Here is a 20,385-nt window from a genome sequence, read left to right as displayed (position 1 = left end):
CCTAGCCCTACACCCCCTGACACAGAGTCCCTCCCCAGCTCTTCTGCAGCCCCTTCAGGCCCTGGCAGCCCTCTGGGAGGTCTCCCTGGAACCTTCTCTTCTCCAGGCTGAGCACCCCCAGCTCCCTCAGCCTGGCTCCAGCCCTCCAAGCATCTTCACAGCCCTCCTCTTGCAAAAAAGCAGCCTAGAGGAGGCACAGCTCGGAGGAGACCTCATCCACGTATATAAATACCTTAATGGAGGCACGAGGACAGTGGATGCAGACTGCTTCCAGCATTGCTCTGACAGGACAAGAGGCAACAGACACAACCTGGAGCACAGGAAATTCCCTCTGGACATCAGGAGACACTTCCCTGCAGGTGCAGGGGGTTGGAGCAGAAGGACCCAGAGGTCCCTTCCCACCTCAATCACTCTACAATTCTGTGAGATTACGGGGAATGAAAGACCTGTTTTGACAGACCATAAACATTCGTGATTTCCCATGTGATCCAGAAGTCAAATATAAGCATTTCGTGGATTTTGGAGGTGCATCACTTCGCAGCCCACTCCGGCTGGCCATGCCTGCTTGTTGGTGCTCTCATACTGGGAAAAAAAAAAATTAAAAGAGCTATTTTAAGTGCTATACTCTTATTGCTGCATCTCCTGGCAGATATGGAAGCAGCAATAACATTTTTTCCATCTTCTAAAAGATTATCAATAATTCACAACTTGAGGTAAGCTGCAACTCACCCATTTCTCATGAGTAACACGCAGGCAGAACTACTTGCAGGATGCATGGTTTCGAGATGAGTAAGCAGGACCCAGAATTTCAGCCTCCTGGTCCTGTGGCTGACATTCCTGCAGCAGCTGCCAAGATGCATGGCTTATCTCAACCTCCTCTATAAAATCAACAGCCATTTACTATTTTACTATTTTTATCACGGTTCTGTCTCACAGGAAATATGCTTCAGAAGTACAAAGGGTGTCATTTTCATGAGCTCTGGGTAATTAAAGGAATAGCTCATCATAAAGCCTAACTCCATTTTAACAAACTTTGGAAAAAAAACAAACAAACAAACAAACAAAAAAACCCAGTATCTTTAATTTAACAAATTACTGCCTTAAATTTAACATAGGATGAATCCAAGTCTTCTTCAGGGCCTCTTTCTGCACTACGTGCTGTGAGGACAGCGCATCATTCGACTTTCTTCTTTAGCTGAACTTGCTTCAGCGTCTCAAGTTGAAGGCTAAGAACCCTCACCACCTCCTGCCCTCAAAATAAAAAGCAGCTCCTCCACGAGGAATTTGGATTTGGTTGCATAGCTGCAAGTGCAGGGCAATAGGGTGTAATCCCAGCCCTGCAACCAACATGCTGCATGACCTCGGGCAAGGTTTTTTACCTGCCTCGCTCCCTCTTTGGATCGCTCTTTACACAGCTCCTGGTTCTTTGAGGCAACAGTTCTCACCTTTCATGTAATATTAGCACGTCAGGCTTGGATTTTGACAATAGTAATTTAAAACTTTAAAATGTTCCCTGTGAGCACATCGGGATTCTTCAGTCTGACAGCAAGTGGGCAAGTGATAAATTGACAGCTGAAATTCAACACAGGCTAAATACAGAACAGGGCGCATAAGAAAACGCAGTCATAACCTGTGTTCTTAATGATGTGCTCTGAAATAGCACTCGGGAATGAAACCTGGAGGTTATAAAGACTACAAAAGCATGAAGGCAGTGCTTCTGCTATTAAAACAGCAATTGCTGTTGGAATTTCGGAAAAGAAAAAGGCAGGGAATGGCTATGGCACTATGCAAATCCCTGCTCTTTAGACTTCAGGGTGGATAACGCACCAGGGGCACCTTGCGCAGCTCCCAGCTGACACGTCCCACACGTCCCTCCCAGCTTGCTGCTAGCATCAGGACACTGCCAAATCTCCCTTAAGTAGCATCTAATCTAGATTCCCCGGAAGTAATGAACTGCTCGTGTGCTTAGCCCGGGAGGAGATTCGGTTATTCAGCACATCAGAGAATGAGAGTATTTACAAGGGTATTTAGAACTGGGAATTAAAGCTTAACTTTAGGAAATCAGGCCTGAAAAATACCAAAGACATCACCTGAAGCAGTATAACCAATACTGTAGTGCCAGTAAGGCAAGCATCATTTTACAAGTCACCATTCTCTTCATTTTCTGTAATCATGGTCTTTTAAAGGCATCAGAAGAGAAATGAATATATTGGAGAAATAAAAGACAAAAAGAAATAAAAATATTATTTCTTGAGACCACAGTTAGGAAGTTATGTTTACAATGTACCTTACAGAAAAAGGTGGACACATAATTTCAAGAATGAAAAGTCAAAGAAACAACTGAAAGAACTTTGTGGGTGTAGCAAAGAGCTCTGAATTAAGTGCTACTGAGTTTTTTTGAGAGGGTGCTGATGAACCATGGAAGGAAAAAAATGGAAAAAAATAGAAACAGAAAATACAAATAGAAAAAAAACTCACAACAGTTTCCAGAGGAGGCAGGAAGTAGAGAAGCAAATTCAGACTTCAGATGCAAATTTTTAAAGGCATGAGAGATACAGCCTTATCTAGCAAAGCCTGAGATAGCACATCAACTAGTTAAGTGGAAGAATGTACATCCAAAGAAAGAAAAAGAAAGAAAGAAAGAAAGAAAGAAAAAGAAAGAAAGAAAGAAAGAAAAAGAAAGAAAGAAAGAAAGAAAAAGAAAGAAAGAAAGAAAGAAAGAAAGAAAGAAAGAAAGAAAGAAAGAAAGAAAGAAAGAAAGAAAGAAAGAAAGAAAGAAAGAACGAACGAACTTGCTACAAACTACTTTATTTATCACAAATATCTGCCTAAGGACCCCAGTCAGCATGTCTGATCCTTGTCAAGTTTCCACATCCGTGTAAGTGCTTACATTTACTGTAGCAGCACCTAGAGGACAACTGCTTACAAACCAGGCTCCAACATCACGTGTTTGTACTGCACCAGCAAAACAAATACCTACAAGGAGACAAAACTAAGGCAACGTGCATCTGTTAATGCCTCGAGACGAGGTAAGCTGTCTCAGTGACCCCATGGTGCAGATTAATATTTTATTTAAAGAATTATCTCTCCCCTATGCAAATCATTAAAGCATAAGTCACCTCCCCTCTGTTTCCAGTGATAAGTATTAGTCACTAGTCAATGGCAATAAGGATTTTTATAACTAAATGGTTACAGAGCTTGCCAGCAAATCGGATCCTAGACAAAAGATGACCTCAAACACACTAAACTGGAAGCTGGTATTATGGAGAAAAAGGTAGAACAGCTAATTAGAAGACAAAAACAACAGTCTGTATACCTCAGGAAATGCTTAGGGCTAGTCACTCAGAACAGGAGTGTTTGCTGAAAGAAAAGCTGTAAATAAATCATGTTGCTCAAAGCCAAGTCATATTTCAAGCTAAGTTCAGATCGCACTAAATGGGTTACCAGCGGGTAACTTTCCGCAGCGTGACATTCAAATTACGTGACTCTTGTAAGCAAATCCATGTTAATTCATATTAGGCTAATTTCTTCATTTTCCTACATAGTAGCAAGGGCTTTAATGTGTTGCTCAAATAGAAAACTGACAGCAGAGTCGGTAACATAGTGTGGATTCTGTTATTGCCCCAAGTCCTGTGGTTTTAGGGTTAGTCAGGCTGGTTCTTCACCTCTGCTGCAGTGAGGTTTTTCTAGTGGAGGACCGCAGCTAGTGCCAACAGCACACACGTTGTAGAAGTGACCAACTTGGAGGGCAGGCAACAGAAGAGGACAGTAAGGAAGCTGACACGCGGTAGGTAAAATACAAGTTTTTTTTTAAAAATCGTTTTCTGTTTTACAGGCAAATGTTTGTACAGAGGTTGCTGGAACACAAACAGACAAAGTAAGCGGAAAACAAGACCATGGGTTTGCCATATGGATCTGCAGCCAAAACTTAATAAAAGGGCAGTAACTGGAGATACTCACAGCATTGATCAACTACAGGTCTATATCCCCTCCCCCCAGTACATGTGTATAACAGGAAAAAGACATCCAGCATCAACTTCCAAACAGCTAGAACACCCTCAGAGCTCTCTTCCGTTTTAATATCCGTACAATTTCAGTGGCAATTCTAGATGCAATGGAGCAGAGACGACCCCCACCATTGCCTCGCCACTTCTTAGTCACATATTGTTCCCAAACAAAAAGCGAACACAAAACCTGGAGCAGAATGCTATGCGTTATTTTACATCAGATTGAGAAGTTGTAGTGTTTAGAAGTTTAGTTCTTCCACTCTTCGGATTTTCTTATGAGAATTTTCTTCCATTGCTTCCTATTTAGGTGTGAAACAATTATACAAAAATTAGTTACCTACACATGACATCAGAGGAAGTGAGAATCTGACAGCTGGCCAGGTACAAGAATGAGCTTCAGTTCTACCTATAGCATTTCAATGACAGTCTGTAGTCAGTTAACTCTGGATACTTCTAGCAAAGACTGCCTGACAGTACAGAGCATCTGCTAACAGTCCACTCATTCCGATTCAAATGGTTAAGTATTTTAAATTCCTTCCTCCTTCCATTTCCCTGGGTTAAACGTGTATTTTCTTTGGATTTGGGAAGAAATACAGACTCATTTCTTGTTACTCTGCTCTCCATTCTGGCATAGGAAGTATTATCCTGGAGTCAGGAGAGAACAAACTAGCTGCCAACTGTCCAACGACCCCAAATCACTCTGATGTGCAGAGGCGGAGGACTTACGAGCAAGGCTGGAACTCAGAGATATCATCAGGAAAGAGAAGCATGATAGCACACAGTCCTTTTCCAAAGCTTCCCACTTATTGTGGATGCAGCACAGGGACTCTCTGATGAAGCACCAGAACAAGGAAAGCAGGAATACAGACAAAGCATTTCCTCAGCAGTGGGTTTTCAAAAGAATGAAGTCATCTGAAAGCTCAAAAACACAGGATTCCCAGAGCAGTAAGCAGAATTGTGCAATTCAAAAACACAGAGACGTGAATCTTACTTTCAAAGGGCTTTATATTACAAAAAAAATGAAGTCACAACGAATGCGAAAAATCCATTCAATGAGGCTTGTTTCCAGTTTGCTAGGAAAGCTGCTTTCTCTTCTTTATTCCCAGCCTACTGCTGAAAACATGATTGCCAAAACAGTGACACCTTGAGATAGATTTTTAAAGTCAAACTTGCTCTGCCAGATCCAGTACTCTGAACTTGTCCAGGTTGTAGAAACAAGCCTTCACCACTCGGCCTCCGAAGTATCTTCCATTTAGATCCACAACAGCTGGAATTGAAACCAAAAACAGGTCAGCAAGCAGCAATTCAGTAAACTACAAATTTCTTTAGCTAAACAGTTTAATGAGTGGGACTGTTTAATCTATTTGAGGAAGTTAACTCTGCAATTCATGACACAATTTAGTAACCTACCTTTGATTGCAGATTCAACCCGTTCAAACTCTAAAAATATTCTTACAGCTTCATCATCAGGGGCACCAGGAATCTAAAAAAAAAAAAAAAAAAAAAAACAAAACAAAAAAACCATGATTAGAACGTAAGAAAACTATTGTTTTACGTTACTGTTCTTCACAAAAGTAGCGAGAAGAACACAACAAAAATAAGTAGGTATAATTCAATTCTCCTGTTGTCAACAGGAGGTTGAATACTACCAAATTTTTGTCCCCCTTCTCTAAGGAAATCTTTCAGAGCAACTGGATTGAGAAGCTTCTACAATTTAATCCCATAAACAACTCAAAGTAAAAGACTAATTTAACAGCAGGAACTAAAATGTTCCAAAAGCACAACACCTGGGGATTTTGCCCATTTTCTGACATAAAAAGTTGGTATCGTACATATATTGAAAATACAGAATCACTACAGAGCAAATAACCCTGTGAGATCTTCTTATCTATGCCCCTTCTGTACAGCAGTAGCATGCCAGTCCTGTGAGACAGATACTCAATTCACTTTTGGAGCAGCCAGAGAAACCATCTCTTACCTCGAAGATGACACACTTCCCAACCTTGCCGTATTTTTCACATTCTTCCTTTGTTTCAACTTCTAGATCTTCGTCCACCTCCCCAGCACCTACCATGTTCTGAAAGTTTAAACAACAAACAACCCATTGGATGTTGTCTGAAGAGACAGTTACGTCAACAGATCACGGATGCATGCAGCTGTGAACATGAATTCCCCAAGCTTGTATTTACCAGGTCAAAAACCATTCTGTCAATTGCCAGAGGGCTAGATCGTTCCCTAGGACTGAGACACTGTGACGTGGTCATGGTGTAATCTAAATCAGTGTTGATTTATAGTCACAACTTGTATCTCAGGGAGGCATATTTCTCCACAGAGCACTATGTAGGTGCAGGACAGAATTGTCCAATCTTGTACAGTTGCTGTAATAGGAGCTCAGATTTAAGCATTTAACCCAGTTGTGTACACTGAAAATATCAAGACACAACCCCTTACTCACAACTTACCCTTAGTAACACCACTTTAGTTGGGCATTTCAGTATCTCAGTCAACGGGTTAGAATCCGTTTTCTTGGTTGCATCTGCTATGAAAAGAGTAAAGTGAATCATGGAATAATTTAAGGCTGAAGCAGATTTAAAGCTCACATGGGGCCTTTTTATCAAATCTTAGTGTTACCAAACAGTGAAATAAGTCAATAAATGTAGTTTCATATTGGTGAGGAATAGTCTTCCAGAACTTGTAGCTACTTGGAAGGACAATAAGCAGAAAAAACATTACTCCAGAGAACAGATAATGTACTATTTCTTTCATTGAAGTCACTCCTAAGTTCAAAATTGCAAGAGATCCACTAAGAACTAAAAAAAAAACAAAACCAAAAAAACAGATCTCCTGACTTCCAACACTTGTGCTAAGGCAGAAGTGCTGTTGTAGTAAGCCTAAATGTTGTCTCTAGGTCCAAGAACAGCATGCAAACGAGGACAGTATCTAATGCCCATGATATGGAGAAAGCCAGAGAAGCAGAGCGGAATCATCCCTTGAAGAGAAGGTACAGACAGGCTTCTGAATACTGAAGGAGGACAGCTGATAGGGAAGGGGAGAACGAGATAAAATAATTAATAGAAGATCACCCCCAGGAAAGATAAATTTCCACAGGAGGGAACAGGAGTCATTCTTCCAACTAACTAGTATTTTCTGCTAGGACAGATGGCAAACAGAAATACAGAAGCTCCCACTGAGCCTGAGCTATTATTTCCCCAACCTCTTTTTTTTTTTTTTTTTTTTTTTTTTTACAAACTTATTGGCACAGGACAAAATTACCTTTCTCTGTAGCATCGCCAACAATGATCTTGCCACCCCTCTTGCTTGTTTTCTCTACTGATAGTGCTGTGCTCAGCCCCTGTTCATGCTTTCCCAGCCCCTGACCCTCTCTGAAACCATACTTCTGCATGATTTTATGAGCTACTGTCCCTCTGCAAAAAGAAAAAGCATCAGTTAGTAAAGGTTTCTCACAAGAACATCACCATTGCTTTTCTCAAGAGTGCTCAAATACTCAAAAGTTGTTTATGCTTTTCCAAACACAACCAAACTCCTATTAGCAGTGCAAGTCAACATCATAAACTCCACAGTAAGTCACGCAGCATATTACAACAAGGCCCATTTAGCTCAGTTTCTTATCTTTGTCAGTGGCTGCTATCAAAAGCTTGAGAGAAAAGGCAGATGAGGAACCATCTGTTTCCCACATTAGATTACTCCTACTATCTATTGTTTTGAACTCTGCACAAGCTCCAAAGTACACAGCTTTGCTAGCCCTTCCTATGACAACCCGGATATTCTTAGTATTAATTTACATGTCTCTCCTTTCTGAGTTGTGAGGCAATGATTCCCTCATCTATTTAAAAGTGTTATCTTTGTTGGCATTTCTTTGGTGACCATAACAGGCCAAGGCATAAAAGAAATGTCACGGTGCAGTAGTTTACACCACAGTCAATATTCTACTCTCAGTCACTCCCACTTTACCAATACGCACGCTGCACAGAGAACATCACATCAATGACTACATAACCATTTTCTAGCCATACCATATGAAACATACAAAGGCCCATTAAAGAAAAAAAAAAAGCTAAAAAGTCTGTCTATGCAATGCTTAAAGGTCAAGACACTGAGTCGCAGAATAAGCAGCAGCCAACTGGGTAGTCAGAATAAGACAGTTTAGGTAATATTTTCAGCACTTCTTTTAATGAAGTGCAGGCTCCAGGGTAGAGCTAACTAGAGGCAGTAACAATAGATAAATTGGTCCACCAGCACATCACAGAAAAATTTATAATTTTTCTGAGCAATGTTAAAAAAAAAAAAAAAAAAAGTGTTTCCATTAAAAAAAGCTGCATGAAAAACTGTCTCCAAAACCAGAAATGTAGTGTAATAATGTAATAAATCATAATTTTAGGGCTGTGTTCCTCCTGCATGCAGTTTGGATCAATGAGGCTGCACTTCTGCAACACCCAATATGACTGATGAGAGGGCCATAGCCAACCACTACACCTTTCAAATGGGTTTTCGAAGCTGCTTTTAACTGTAATTTTGACTTTGCCACCACAGTAGTAACACAAGCACTGCACACAATGCTAACCCAAGGCAAAAAATTGAACAGACAGATTTGCAGCCACAGCTGCTGCCACAATCATGCAAATATGCCTTGAATTTTGGAAGAAACAAACACACAAACCAGAGTTGAAGTGATTTGCCTGTTGGTATGTAACAAATTCAGGACAAAGCTGGAAAAGAAACCTAGAGGAACTGAAATGCCATCTGTGCTTTCCTGCAAACTACATTAGCTTGGCTTGTACAAGCCATAAACACTTCATATTGGAATGTGGCTCCAAGACTTGCCCTAAAATCACAGCCTTGAACACAGCCACCTCCAATGCATTTCTCTAATTCAAGAAAATCCACTGCTTTTTCTGCATCCTGTCAGTTAGGACTACACGCACTCAGACTAACCATATGCATGCAGTAGGTTATGTTCTTCTCTACTGACAAGTATTCTAACTTTTGGTTTCCACCACCTAATATTTTTTTCCACAGCACGTAAACATGTCAAACATTTACCCCATGTTAGCAAGGAAAGAGTTGCTAGGTCCCGTGGGGGAACGAGGTCTGTCTGGCTCATCATACACTGGAGGAGGAATAGCTGCTTTAGAAGATGGTGCCCGAGGTCTTGACTCCTCTTCAAATGGGAATGATGCTACAGCTGAAGAAAAGAGATGCTTGATTATTCACTAAAATATGCTGAACTACCTATTTGTTATGAACAGTACAGCACTGTACCTTCAAGTTAACTCACAGAAAGATCTCCAACTGCAAATTGTATTTTTTTCTCCTTTAATACTGACAAAGTCCACATATATCCAAATCAGAAGAATGTTTTCTTTGCATGTTCAGTTTTATTATCCCCCTGTCTCTATCTCCCTTCCTCTCCCTCTCTATCCCCTTCACCAACCAAAATTTAAAGAGTTATTCTGGACTTCCCTCATAGAATGAGTTTGTATCCAGAAGTCTATAATGCATGCATTACTCTCTTACTTATCAACTGGCAAAAAGAAACATTACGAGGCCACCTGCACTACAATGAGTTTATCTAGACAGAGCACAAGCAAACTTAAAGCTCCATTCATCAGAACATGATTATGACAAAAAAAATTATCAATGCACACAGCCTGGAGCCTGAGGGCTGCAAAGAAAAGAACACTGTACATTTACACAAAGGAGAAATCAGTCTTTCAAAAAAAAAGAATTCAAAGCAAAATATTTGTACAGTCTTAAGAGATCTTACTGACAATTTTTGAAATGAAACTTTTCCTGGGGGATGGACACACACACACACACACATATATATCATACTGATTAGATTATTGTACTATCTTCCATTGACAAGTCGAATTGAAAAAAAGTTAAAAAAAAAAAAAAAAAAAACACAACAAAAAATCTACAGAACACTAAAGAAAGTATGCAGAACACACTTTGAAATGTATCTATGGACTGACTTCATTATAGATTATTTTCTTGAGAACTAGTGTTTGTAACTTTCCAATATGTCAGATGTGAAGTTTGAGAACACCATATGAGGAAAAAAAATCCTTATTTAAGCAGCAGACAGACTGGACTATGGGACTTCTGCTACAGCAATATTTTCTGAGGTTTTTCCAGCCTAGCTTTGGGTGTCGAGTAACAAGCAGCACAAAGATTTCCTTGTGAGATCATCTCACTTTTTGAAAGCTCTCCCCCTTACGATATTTCTACCATTTCCAGCCTATATTTATTTTTCCTTGACACCACTCAATTGCTCTTAATTATTGACTCAAAATGATCTTTCTGTTTTTAGTGTTTACACACTTCAAATACTTTCACTGTTGTATCATTCACTTACTCTGCCAAGCTTCATTTTTTATTTGAATCTTCTCTTAAATAAAATCTGGACTTCCAAAGGGAAGTCTTTTAGGTGCATTTTCATTAATATTTTTAACAACGTAAAATAACAAACAGCATGTTTTATATTTAAAAATGTAAAATAATCAGACATGCAAACAAGCAGTTTTCTTCTTACAGCAAGATTATGCCATCTAGTGGACAACTCCAGCCATCAACCTGAACTCATTAATAGAAACCCTACTAGACAAAACTCTTCAGTAGATAACACATCCATCGAAAACTTACAATTTAGTGTCTGTAGTGCATGACCCCTTTAGAAAAAGCATTCATAAAGTATCCCCTAAAACAAAGGACAATGGAGAAAATCTCTCTGTACCACAGAGGTTTCTAGCCTACCTAAAGAAACCCATCTGCAACATTTCTTTTACATCACAAATCATAGAATGGCTCAGGTTGGAAGGGACCTTAAAGACCATCTAGTTCCAACCGCCCTGCCACAGGCAGGGGCACCACCCATCTGACCTGAAGCCCTGAACAACTCATCGAGCCTGGCACTGAACCTTCCAGGGATGAAGCATTCACAGTTTCTCTGGGCAACCTGTTTCAGTGCCTCACCATCCTCAGAGTGAAGAATTTTCTCCTACCATCTAATCTAAATCTCATCTCTTGTGGTTTAAAACCACCCCTCCTTGTCCTATCACTATCTGGCTGAGTAAAAAGTCACTATCCATCTTTTTTTATAAGCCCCCTTTAAGGACTGGAAGGCTGCAATGAGGTCTCCCCAGAGCCTTTTCTTCGGGCTGAACACCCCCAGCTCTCTCAGCCTTTCTTCATAGAAGTGCTCCAGCCCTCTGATCATCTTGGTGGCCTTCCTCTGGACCCACTCCAACAGGTCCACGTCTTTCTTTTGCTAACAGCCTCAGTGAGCAACTAAACATGGTTACAATAGACCAGCCTGTTAAAACACTTCTCTAGCAATACAGAAACTATCCTTTAGAACAGAGATGTGGAACAGTAATATCACAGGCTCCTTACAGCCTACCCCCAACAACAAGCAACTAGTACAGGTCCTTGGACCAGAAAGAACCACACAAGAATTGCAGGATGACTTAACTGACTAGAAGGTTGAGTGATAATCAAGCGATACTACTAGATTTTAGAGAACAGGGTTTTGTTGTACTTACGTTCTTTGTCCTTCTCAACAAGAGAAGTGGGTGGTGCAATAGCAGCCCCTCCCATACCTATGAAGAAAACAGAAGAGAACATGGTTGTATGGTTAGGTTCTGCTGCTTGGAATAGCTTCACTGAATTTTAACACAGCTGCTGGCTCCTTGCCAGCCAACTCTTAACATGCATCACTGTAAGGAGAAAAGCAGCAACCAAGGAGTTCAAGTTAATAACTAGAAACAAACGAAAGGCACGTCCAAGGAGACAACATCACACTGCTGTGATGTACTACGTATGGTATCTATAATAAACATACTCTGCAGGATTTCAGAATTAAAGACTACAAAGGAAACAAACCTTCAGTACTAAAACTGTTCAGTTAAGCCAAATGAAGAAGATAGTCTGTGCAAGATTAACCACATTTTCGTAAGAGCACAGTACAAAGCCCCTTTCCTATTTTAGTGTACAATATTTTAATGTAGTCCCAAACATCCAATGTAGAGCACATGTTTTAAATGTCCTTTGTCAGAAATTTTCTTTTCTAAAATAAAACTAGAGCTGAATTATTTACGGTAACTTTGCTGCTAAAAAGAACAAAATTTGTTTATGCAAAGATACGTCATTACCCAGATCCACATCTTGCTAACCAGTTTTAAGGGTATTCAGATAATAAATACAGGAATGGTGAGCACTAACAGTGAAAACTCAACCATGATTCCCATAGCCTGATTAAATCTCGTATTTCCCTTCTTTCCTGGAAGCTACACCATACAGAAACTTAAAACAGGTATCAACAAAGTGTGAATAGGGTTTTTTTTTCCCCACAAATAATTAAACTGATGTCTCCTTCCATGGGAAAAAAATGCTTTCTGTATTAAAATGGTTATGATGTAATAAAATGCTTTATTCTAAAGGCTCAGAAGTAACAGCACACCTCTCAGCTGAGAAGAGATGAATACAGGACTGCGAACTTCCCCATATTTCTCCTTTTCTTTCCCCCCATGAATAAGATGAACAACTCCCTTACTTCTTTTTCTTCTCTCCCTTTCGTAATCTTCATCTTCATCAGAATCTGGATCTGGTCTTCTTGAAAACCCACTGGCTTCATGTCTGTCTTTACGTCTTCTAGGAGACACAATAAGTTAGGATAAGAAACAATCAAAGTTAACTCTGCTTTAATTCATGATACCACCACTTGCTGTGTGAGATACAGTTACACTCTAATCGGCATTTTATAACATGTTTTTCACAGCGCTGTAAGTAAACACCTTTACTTTTATTTTTTTTGTTTGTTTTTGCTTTTATTCTTACAGAATATTATTTCTGAAATATAAAATGGATTCAAAGCAAGAAGATTATTTTCTGCTTGCAAGCCAGCCAAGGAGAACATAGGGAAATGAGGAAGCATATGAGTGAATCTAGTCCAAATTGACTACACTGACTGAATGACTACAATTAAGAGGTGTTGGATACAAGCAACAGGAAGGTAACAGAGACCTTAAAGAATCACCCTGCATATACTAAGTCACAGTCTTGACTAAATAGCAATCAGCACTGAAACTGTGGAAATGCCAACCCAGAATTCTAATATCCTGTGTGCTAGTTAGAAAGAAGTACAACAGAGCCTTGAGCACTCCTCCTCTACCAGAATAATGAAGATCATAAATAACAGAAGAGGCCAAATAACTAGAAATATTAACTTCCACAGTCTATGCAGGGAGACAGAATATGCCTCCTCTAACTCAACAGACTTCAGGCAATTCATACCATGATTAAATTGCTTATTAATTTCATTTAAAATGAACAAGTAGTATCTTATTGTCAGGGTGACAGATGTTCACCACCTATTTCAATAGGACACTGAGTCTACATTCAACATCTTTAATAAGATTAAAAAGATTACTTATTTCAGGGAAAGGGCACTGAAATGCTTAAAAATAAGTAGCATTTTCTTTTGTCCAGAGACAAGAGTAATAAATATACAATTAACTTACTTAAACTGAGTGTAGAATATTAAAAAAAAAAAAAAAAAAAAAGGAAACTATGCCTCTCAAAGACAGTGCAAGCTATGTAGCTATGTCTTTAAAACTGAAATGCATTCGTCTGTCTGTTGTATGTAAAAGCAGAAAAAATGGTTTATCATGATGAGCAATGAAAGGTATTTCTGAAGCCAGGTTATACTGACATCAAATACTCTAAAGTATCTGTGAGGTCATGGTCCGATATTGATGAAGTACCCAAATACTGCTACTAGTATTGAAAAACAGGAAATATAGATGAATTTGGCAAGTGTCTTTCAGATTGCCCATTACAAGACAAAGAGGATGTACACATGATAAATCCTATGACTTTTGCTATGCTAGGTGACTTTAGCAAAAGAATTAAAATACATTAATTAAAAAAATTTTGCTTGTATCTGAAAGCATAGAATATTTTTCAATAAATCTTTTCAAAAGTTCCCTGAAACTCTTCAGAGGAACGAAAACAAACATCAATCTTTAGATAACTATTCTTAACTTAACAGTCAATAAGCCACAAGTTAAAACAGAAGCCTTACTTTTCTCTTTCTTCAATCTCCTTTTGCCTCTCCAGCTCACGCTGCCTCTGTCGTTCCTCTCTCTGACGCTTTACTACTTTTTCATAATCATTTGGAAACATAGGATCATACTCATCTGCCAAAGGAATCAATACATCTCCTGCAGAAAAACCACTTGGTACAGGATCCTTACAAGAGAAAAGGGAGAGCAGTGATGTTTTTCAGGTGACATCTGAAAATGACTTCTAGTTGGACACAAAGTTTAACACTTCCTTCTCACTCCCAACCCAGAGAACTCAATTCCTAACTCCCATAATGGAAGTAATAATATTCCAATCTTACTGGCATTAGAAGAAATCTTTGCTTTATTTGAAAACATTTCACCTAGTCTATCACCACTTCAAATTTTTCCATGAAGAAAGAATCCCCCCATCAAACAAAGCAGCAGCAAATCAACATGGACAAGAATTTTTCAATATTCATACTAGAAAACGTGTCTTGCTGCTGCAACCGTCTGCAAGGATGTCCTCCCATGCAACGTCAGTCTTTTTCATCATCTGCTACTAATACAATACCAAAGGTAGGCATATAGTTCTCCTTTAACTGGAAGAACTATTTCAGAACCATCACCTTTCAAGAAGTTTCAGGGAAGAAGTTTCTCTGAATCATTTACCATGAAAAGTCCACTTTAAAAATAGGTGGCTTTTGTTTTGTTTTTAATGACTATTTTTATAACAGTCTAGTTACAACAGTGGTGCAATTACAATTATCTTCATTATTTATCTGACCAAAGTGTCATTTTGCAAAATACTTTGAAGCTGTCCAGCAGAAATATGCTAGGAGGAATGTTTTAACTTCGCTTTCATCTGGGTACTTTCACACTGTATCATATGGAAGTCCATATCAAACTGAGATTTAAGTCATTTAAGATCCTCCAAACAGAAGAAACCAATTTCAGAAATTGGTCACTTCTCTGAACACTTGGAAAGACAATTCAAAACTAAAACACAATCAAATAATTGCAATCCAGAAAAATCTGTTAACAGATGCATTTTTATATGCCTTGGCCTTACCTTTAACCCAGCTGCTACATGAGGTGGAGTGTCCACAATCTGTCTCTCATCAGAAGAGCTGCCTCGTTTCAGGTCTATCACTGGAGCAAGGACTGTTGTTTGTTTTGTTCTCTGACTCTAAAAAATTACCAAAATACAAAATGTCCAAAAAGGTTAACAAAATAGCTTTCTAAAAAGCAGCTTTATTTATATACTTGAAGTTTATTTCTCCAATTTCTCATTTAAAGGATAAAAACCAGTATCAGATCCTTCACTGTGCAAAGCTCGATATATCATTTATTTTAAACTTACCAGCATTCAGTAACTCTCAATATTTCTAAAAAATATTTCTGATGTAGCTAACTTAGCTTATTTCATATTTTAGTGGTGGCAAAGGCCAACTCAGCTCAAAGCCAGATGTTTGCCAACGATGGTTATAAAACTAGTACACAAATACAGATCTGATGCAATACTTCAAAGCAAGCTTCAGTTAAACCAGCGCAGACCTTCCCCTTTTTAAGCGAGAGGGATCAAACTTTGCTTGCATATGTACTAGAACATACAGTGAATGGTTTGGACTAGGACTAAAACTACGTGTCAGAAGTTTGAGTGATCTCTCTTCAGATGAGTTTGAACCCAGTGGATTTTTTTTAAGAAGGGGCTCAGAATTATTCTAAAGACAAATTATAGTGTTTGTCACATCTTTCCATCTAATAAAATGCATCAAACTATTTTGAATTTTCAATTGTCCGATCCTATTCTTCTATTACTATTATTATTATTCTATCTGCAGATACGTGGACAAAAAAAATACCTAGGAGTAGACATTTCACATCTCATTCATGCAGGCTCTTCCAACTAACAACAAAATCCTGCTCTCAACTTTAGTGACATAAATTAGGAGTAATTCCAAGAAAGGAAAAGAAAAAAAATAAAAAAGCTATGCTTAGATCGTTATTCTGTATTTGTACCACTACTATTTTTTTTAATTAAATAATCTCACTCTTGACCCTACAGACCACAGAAAACATAGATGTGTCTCACATGAGCCAAACAATCAACACTGTTTAAAGAAACTGGGTGAAATACTGTAGCAACAAAAAGAAAATGGCTCTGTCATAGTTGAAGCTCAAAGAATTAGCTTGCACTCCTTTTCTGTCTTGTACACTAGATATTTGGGAAGTGATTGTCCCCCTGTACTCGTCTCTGGTGAGGCTGTACCTCAAGTACTGTGTTCAGTTTTGGGCTCCTGGCTACAAGAAGGACATGGAGGTGCTCGAAAGAGTCCAGAGAAGGGCTACGAAACTGGTGAGGGGTCTGGAGAACAAGTCCTGTGAGGAGCGGCTGAGGGAGCTGGGATTGTTCAGCCTGGAGAAAAGGAGGCTCAGCGGTGACCTTATTACTGTCTATAGGTACGTTAAAAGAGGCTGTAGCGAGATGGGGGTTGGTCTATTCTCCTATGTGCCAGGTGACAGGACGAGGGGGAATGGGCTAAAGCTGCGCCAGGGGACGTTTAGGTTGGATATTAGGAAAAACTTCTTTACCGAAAGGGTTGTTAGGCATTGGAATGGGCTGCCCAGGGAAGTGGTGGAGTCACCATCCCTGGAGGTCTTTAAAAGGTTTAGATGTAGAGCTTAGGGATATGGTTTAGGGGAGGACTGGTTAGTGTTAGGTCAGAGGTTGGACTTGGCGATCTCAGAGGTGTCTTCTAACCTAGGCAATTCTATGATTCTGTGATATATTTTCTGCAAAAATTTCCAAAGCACAACAATTTGCACATTAGCACCTAAACCCATTTAAAACAACAAGCATAAAATGAGGCAAATAGGTAAGTAACAACTGATACAAATACAAAGAACGACCAACAACCAGTACTAACAACAACCAAGTGCATTATGACCCTTATCTACTCTGGAAAAAGAAAAAGGCAGCTTAATTTCATTATCTTCAAAGTTAAAGAGAGCTTTTGGCACTCCAAGCAACAAGACTTGAGGCTCACAGCAAACACATCACTTCTTTGTTCAATTTTAGTCTTGCAAGACGTCCTAGAACACACTTCAAGAAACAGGCATCTTGTTTTCTCCCCACCTGTTTTGCTAGGCTCCTTGCTACAAACTGATAGACAAATCCTAAATTACCCCAAATCAGCATCCTAAGGTCAAGAACTCCTATTAAAAGAAGTTTTAATAATAGAAAGCGAAATTACAAAGGGATTATACCTTTGCTTGAGTGAGTGCTGCCTTCTTCACCTGCAATTGAGACTGCAGTAGTTTGAAATTTTTGGACCAGCCTTCTGTTTTGGAATCGCTGGTCTCAACTCCCAGATCATCGTAAAGTGACATTTTCTCTTCAATTTAAAGCTACAAAACACAAACATATAAATCAGATTATTTAACAAATCTTACATCCAGTACATAGTTACTACTACTGTGGATATGTCTGTACACCGTATTTTTAAATATATTTTTTCCAAGCCAGAGAGAATTCCAAGTGATAACATTTTTCTGCTTAGTAGCAAACATACAGACTATAAGTAAGGCTGTGCAAAAATAACTCTTTTAAAAGGTAATGAATACTCTTCAACTGTTAACAGGTGCCGGGAACTTTCCAAAATTACATTTGTAGCTTTAGATATCAATCATTTCAAGTTCTGAACCTACACTGTAGTACATGCCAACATTTAGAGGTTGCCCACGAAATCCAACATCAAGTACAATGCAAGCTACAAGACTTCCAGATCCAAACAAAACAATTCCTGTCTCTCCTGACATTAAAGTTATCTGCACAAACACATCAACATTCTGATCCTCTTTGTTAACATCACTACTTTTTGCATCAGTGTAGGCTGAAAAATAATATCTTTTTTATAATAACTATACTTGCCAGAGCATTCTTTGCCAAATTATTTTTAAATAACTGTTTTCACAGCATGCAATGGCCTCACAAATACACTGAACAAACACAGAAAGTGTGTGTGTGTGTGTGTACATATATATATATATATCAATTAGCTAAATAACAACATCAATGACGTGACATGAAATATACCACTTTGTCTGATACTGTGCCTAACATGAAAGGAAAAAAGACAAAATTTGAATGCAAACAGAGATCTGTTACCTGTGGAACAATCTGTAAGGCCGTTATTTAGCCTTTGTTAGGCCTGGATTACAGTCTCTCTCCAGCCAAAAGCTTTAACTTTCTAATTTGCTGCAGGAACGAACATTACTGATAAATGTTCTGCAGTGAAATGTTATAGGCTCATTAGAATAAGGCCTTGCTCCCACAGACGTGACAGATAGTTACGTTTCAGAGAACATGCTCTGCTATAGATCTCTCTTATTAGATGTGTTTAAATTTATGTGAAAAATCTTAGATGCAGGCGACAGTACTCCCAAAGGGGGGCATGCTCAGCAAAAATTTATAAAAATAAATAAATAAATAAATAAATGCCGATTTCATCCTGCTGAGGACTGGGAATAATCAGGGCTCAGTGGAACACAATTCACCTAGAAAATAACCCATTCTATGGAAAAGGAAGGATTATTGGGGTTATTATAAACATGGGCATAGGCAAGGATACATATAAGGGACATATTTTGATGCAAATGGAAACGGGGTGAAAAAAAGGCACTAAGTACCACAGGGAAGAGGGGATAGTGCCAAACAAGAGGCAGAAAGCCAAGCACAGGCACTATAACCACAATAACACCAAAAATCAGCCTGCTGCTTCTGCCCACACAGGGGCCGAGGCCTGAGGGACCCCCCCCACAGGCCTACACCCCCCTGAGGGGAGCAGCCGGAGGGTGCCGGCCACCTTCATCCCACCTCACCCAACGCCCTCCCTTCCCTCTCGGCACCCCCAGAGCCCGAAGGCGGCCTCCCCGGGCATGCAAAACCGACCGGGGCCCGCCTGCCGCCGCTCACCCGTCACGGCGCCGCCATTAGCCGGCCGCTGAGGCAGCCGGGACGCGGCTCCCCTCAGGGACGGCCGCGCCTGCGCCCCGCCGCCCGCCCCGCCGCCATCTTACAGCCCCCTGGCGGCGGGAGGAGGGAGCGGCCGCCATCACGCCTCGCTCCCCGCCGCGGTGTTTTCGCCAAGTCCCAGTTGGAATATAGAGTCATTAAATTTAAAAAGCCCTCCAAGATCATCTGGGCCAACCATCCCCCTACCACCAATGTCACCCACCAAACCAAACCACGTCCCCAAGCACCACATCCAGCCTCTTCCTTGAACACCCCCAGGGACAGTGACTCCACCACCTCCCTGGGCAACCCGTCCCAGTGCCTGACTGCTCTTTCTGAACAGAAATGTCTCCTCATTGCCAACCTGAACCTCCCCTGGCACAACTTGAGGCCATTCCCTCTGGTCCTATCACTAGTTAACTGTGAGAAGAGGCTGACCCCCGGCTCCCTACACCTTCCTTTCAGGCAGTTGCAGAGAGCAATGAGCTCTCCCCCGAGCCTCTTCTCCAGACCAAACACCCCCAGTGCCCTCAGCCACTTTTCACAGGACTTGTGCTCCAGGCCCTTCACCAGCTTTGTAGTCCTTCTCTGGACATGTTCTAGGGCCTCGATGTCCTTGTAGTGAGGGGCCCAAAGCTGAAAACAGCACTTGAGGTGCGGCCTCACCAGAGCAGAGTACAGGGGGGCAATCACCTCCCTGCTCCTGCTGGCCACACCATTCCTGACACAAGCCAGGATGCCCTTGGCCTTCTTGGCCACCTGGGCACACTGCTGGCTCATGTTTAGGACAGCATCTATCAACACCCCCAGGTCCTTTTCCTCGGCACAGCTTTCCAGCCACTCTGCCCCAAGCCTGCAGCGCCACATGGGGTTGCTGTGGCCAAAGTGCAAGACCCAGCACTTCGCCATGTTAAACTTCCCAGTGCTCACCAGTACGGCACTGGGAGGGAGCCCCCAGCCCTGCTCAACACTGGGAGTTGTAGGATCAGGGAGACTGTGTTGTGATGGGGGAAGGAGGGAAGTTGCTGTCGTTTCTGACCTCCCCCTGTGACCAGATAATGTTTTTTAATTAAGCTGCCAGAGCCCCAGTGGAGCACCCATCTACAGACTGTGGTGCCCCCAGTGCAAAATTTGATATAAATAGCAATGAAAATGGTGGGTGTGAAGTTTCTGGCCTGGGCAGGACTGCCTGGAGATGTCAGCAGGTGGAGAAGGCAGCAATGGCTTGTGCAGCCCTCAGGCCCCCCAGGTGCTCCCCAAAACATACCCATGGCAT

The 20,385-nt window shown here is 40.5% G+C and overlaps 1 protein-coding gene across 4 annotated transcripts; it reads right to left on the bottom strand.

The window, feature by feature from the left end:
- Nucleotides 1-3,542: 3,542 nt before the first annotated feature.
- Nucleotides 3,543-19,129, bottom strand: RBM17 (RNA binding motif protein 17). 4 transcript variants are annotated; one of them, XM_032199249.1, is made up of 12 exons: nucleotides 19,071-19,129; nucleotides 17,363-17,503; nucleotides 15,165-15,281; nucleotides 14,113-14,279; nucleotides 12,583-12,680; nucleotides 11,573-11,629; nucleotides 9,069-9,210; nucleotides 7,281-7,432; nucleotides 6,470-6,546; nucleotides 5,986-6,084; nucleotides 5,418-5,490; nucleotides 3,543-5,274 (listed from the first exon to the last, which is right to left on the bottom strand). In XM_032199249.1, the coding sequence occupies exons 2-12, from the start codon at nucleotides 17,483-17,485 to the stop codon at nucleotides 5,171-5,173; spliced, it is 1,209 nt and encodes a 402-aa protein (XP_032055140.1). In that variant the 5' UTR covers nucleotides 17,486-17,503; nucleotides 19,071-19,129; the 3' UTR covers nucleotides 3,543-5,170. The 4 variants fall into 4 exon arrangements, with proteins under 4 accessions (XP_032055140.1, XP_032055157.1, XP_032055165.1 ...); XM_032199266.1 differs by having other exon boundaries at nucleotides 6,470-6,543; XM_032199274.1 differs by having other exon boundaries at nucleotides 12,583-12,677.
- Nucleotides 19,130-20,385: the final 1,256 nt, after the last annotated feature.

The sequence above is a fragment of the Aythya fuligula genome, chromosome 1, assembly GCF_009819795.1.
Source record: "Aythya fuligula isolate bAytFul2 chromosome 1, bAytFul2.pri, whole genome shotgun sequence".
Taxonomy (NCBI): Eukaryota; Metazoa; Chordata; class Aves; order Anseriformes; family Anatidae; genus Aythya; species Aythya fuligula.
This window is presented reverse-complemented; position numbering and strand designations above follow the sequence as displayed.

What these genes read in the sequence shown, in the direction of transcription:
- RBM17 (XM_032199249.1), bottom strand. Translation starts at nt 17,485, where the DNA reads ATGTCACTTTACGATGATCTGGGAGTTGAGACCAGCGATTCCAAAACA. An exon ending in GAGATTGAAGAAAGAGAAAA is followed by an intron (nt 12,681 to 14,112) that starts GTAAGGCTTCTG and finishes TGTGTCTCCTAG; the next exon opens with AAGACGTAAAGACAGACATG. An exon ending in TGTTGAGAAGGACAAAGAAC is followed by an intron (nt 9,211 to 11,572) that starts GTAAGTACAACA and finishes TCTTTTCTTCAG; the next exon opens with CTGTAGCATCATTCCCATTT.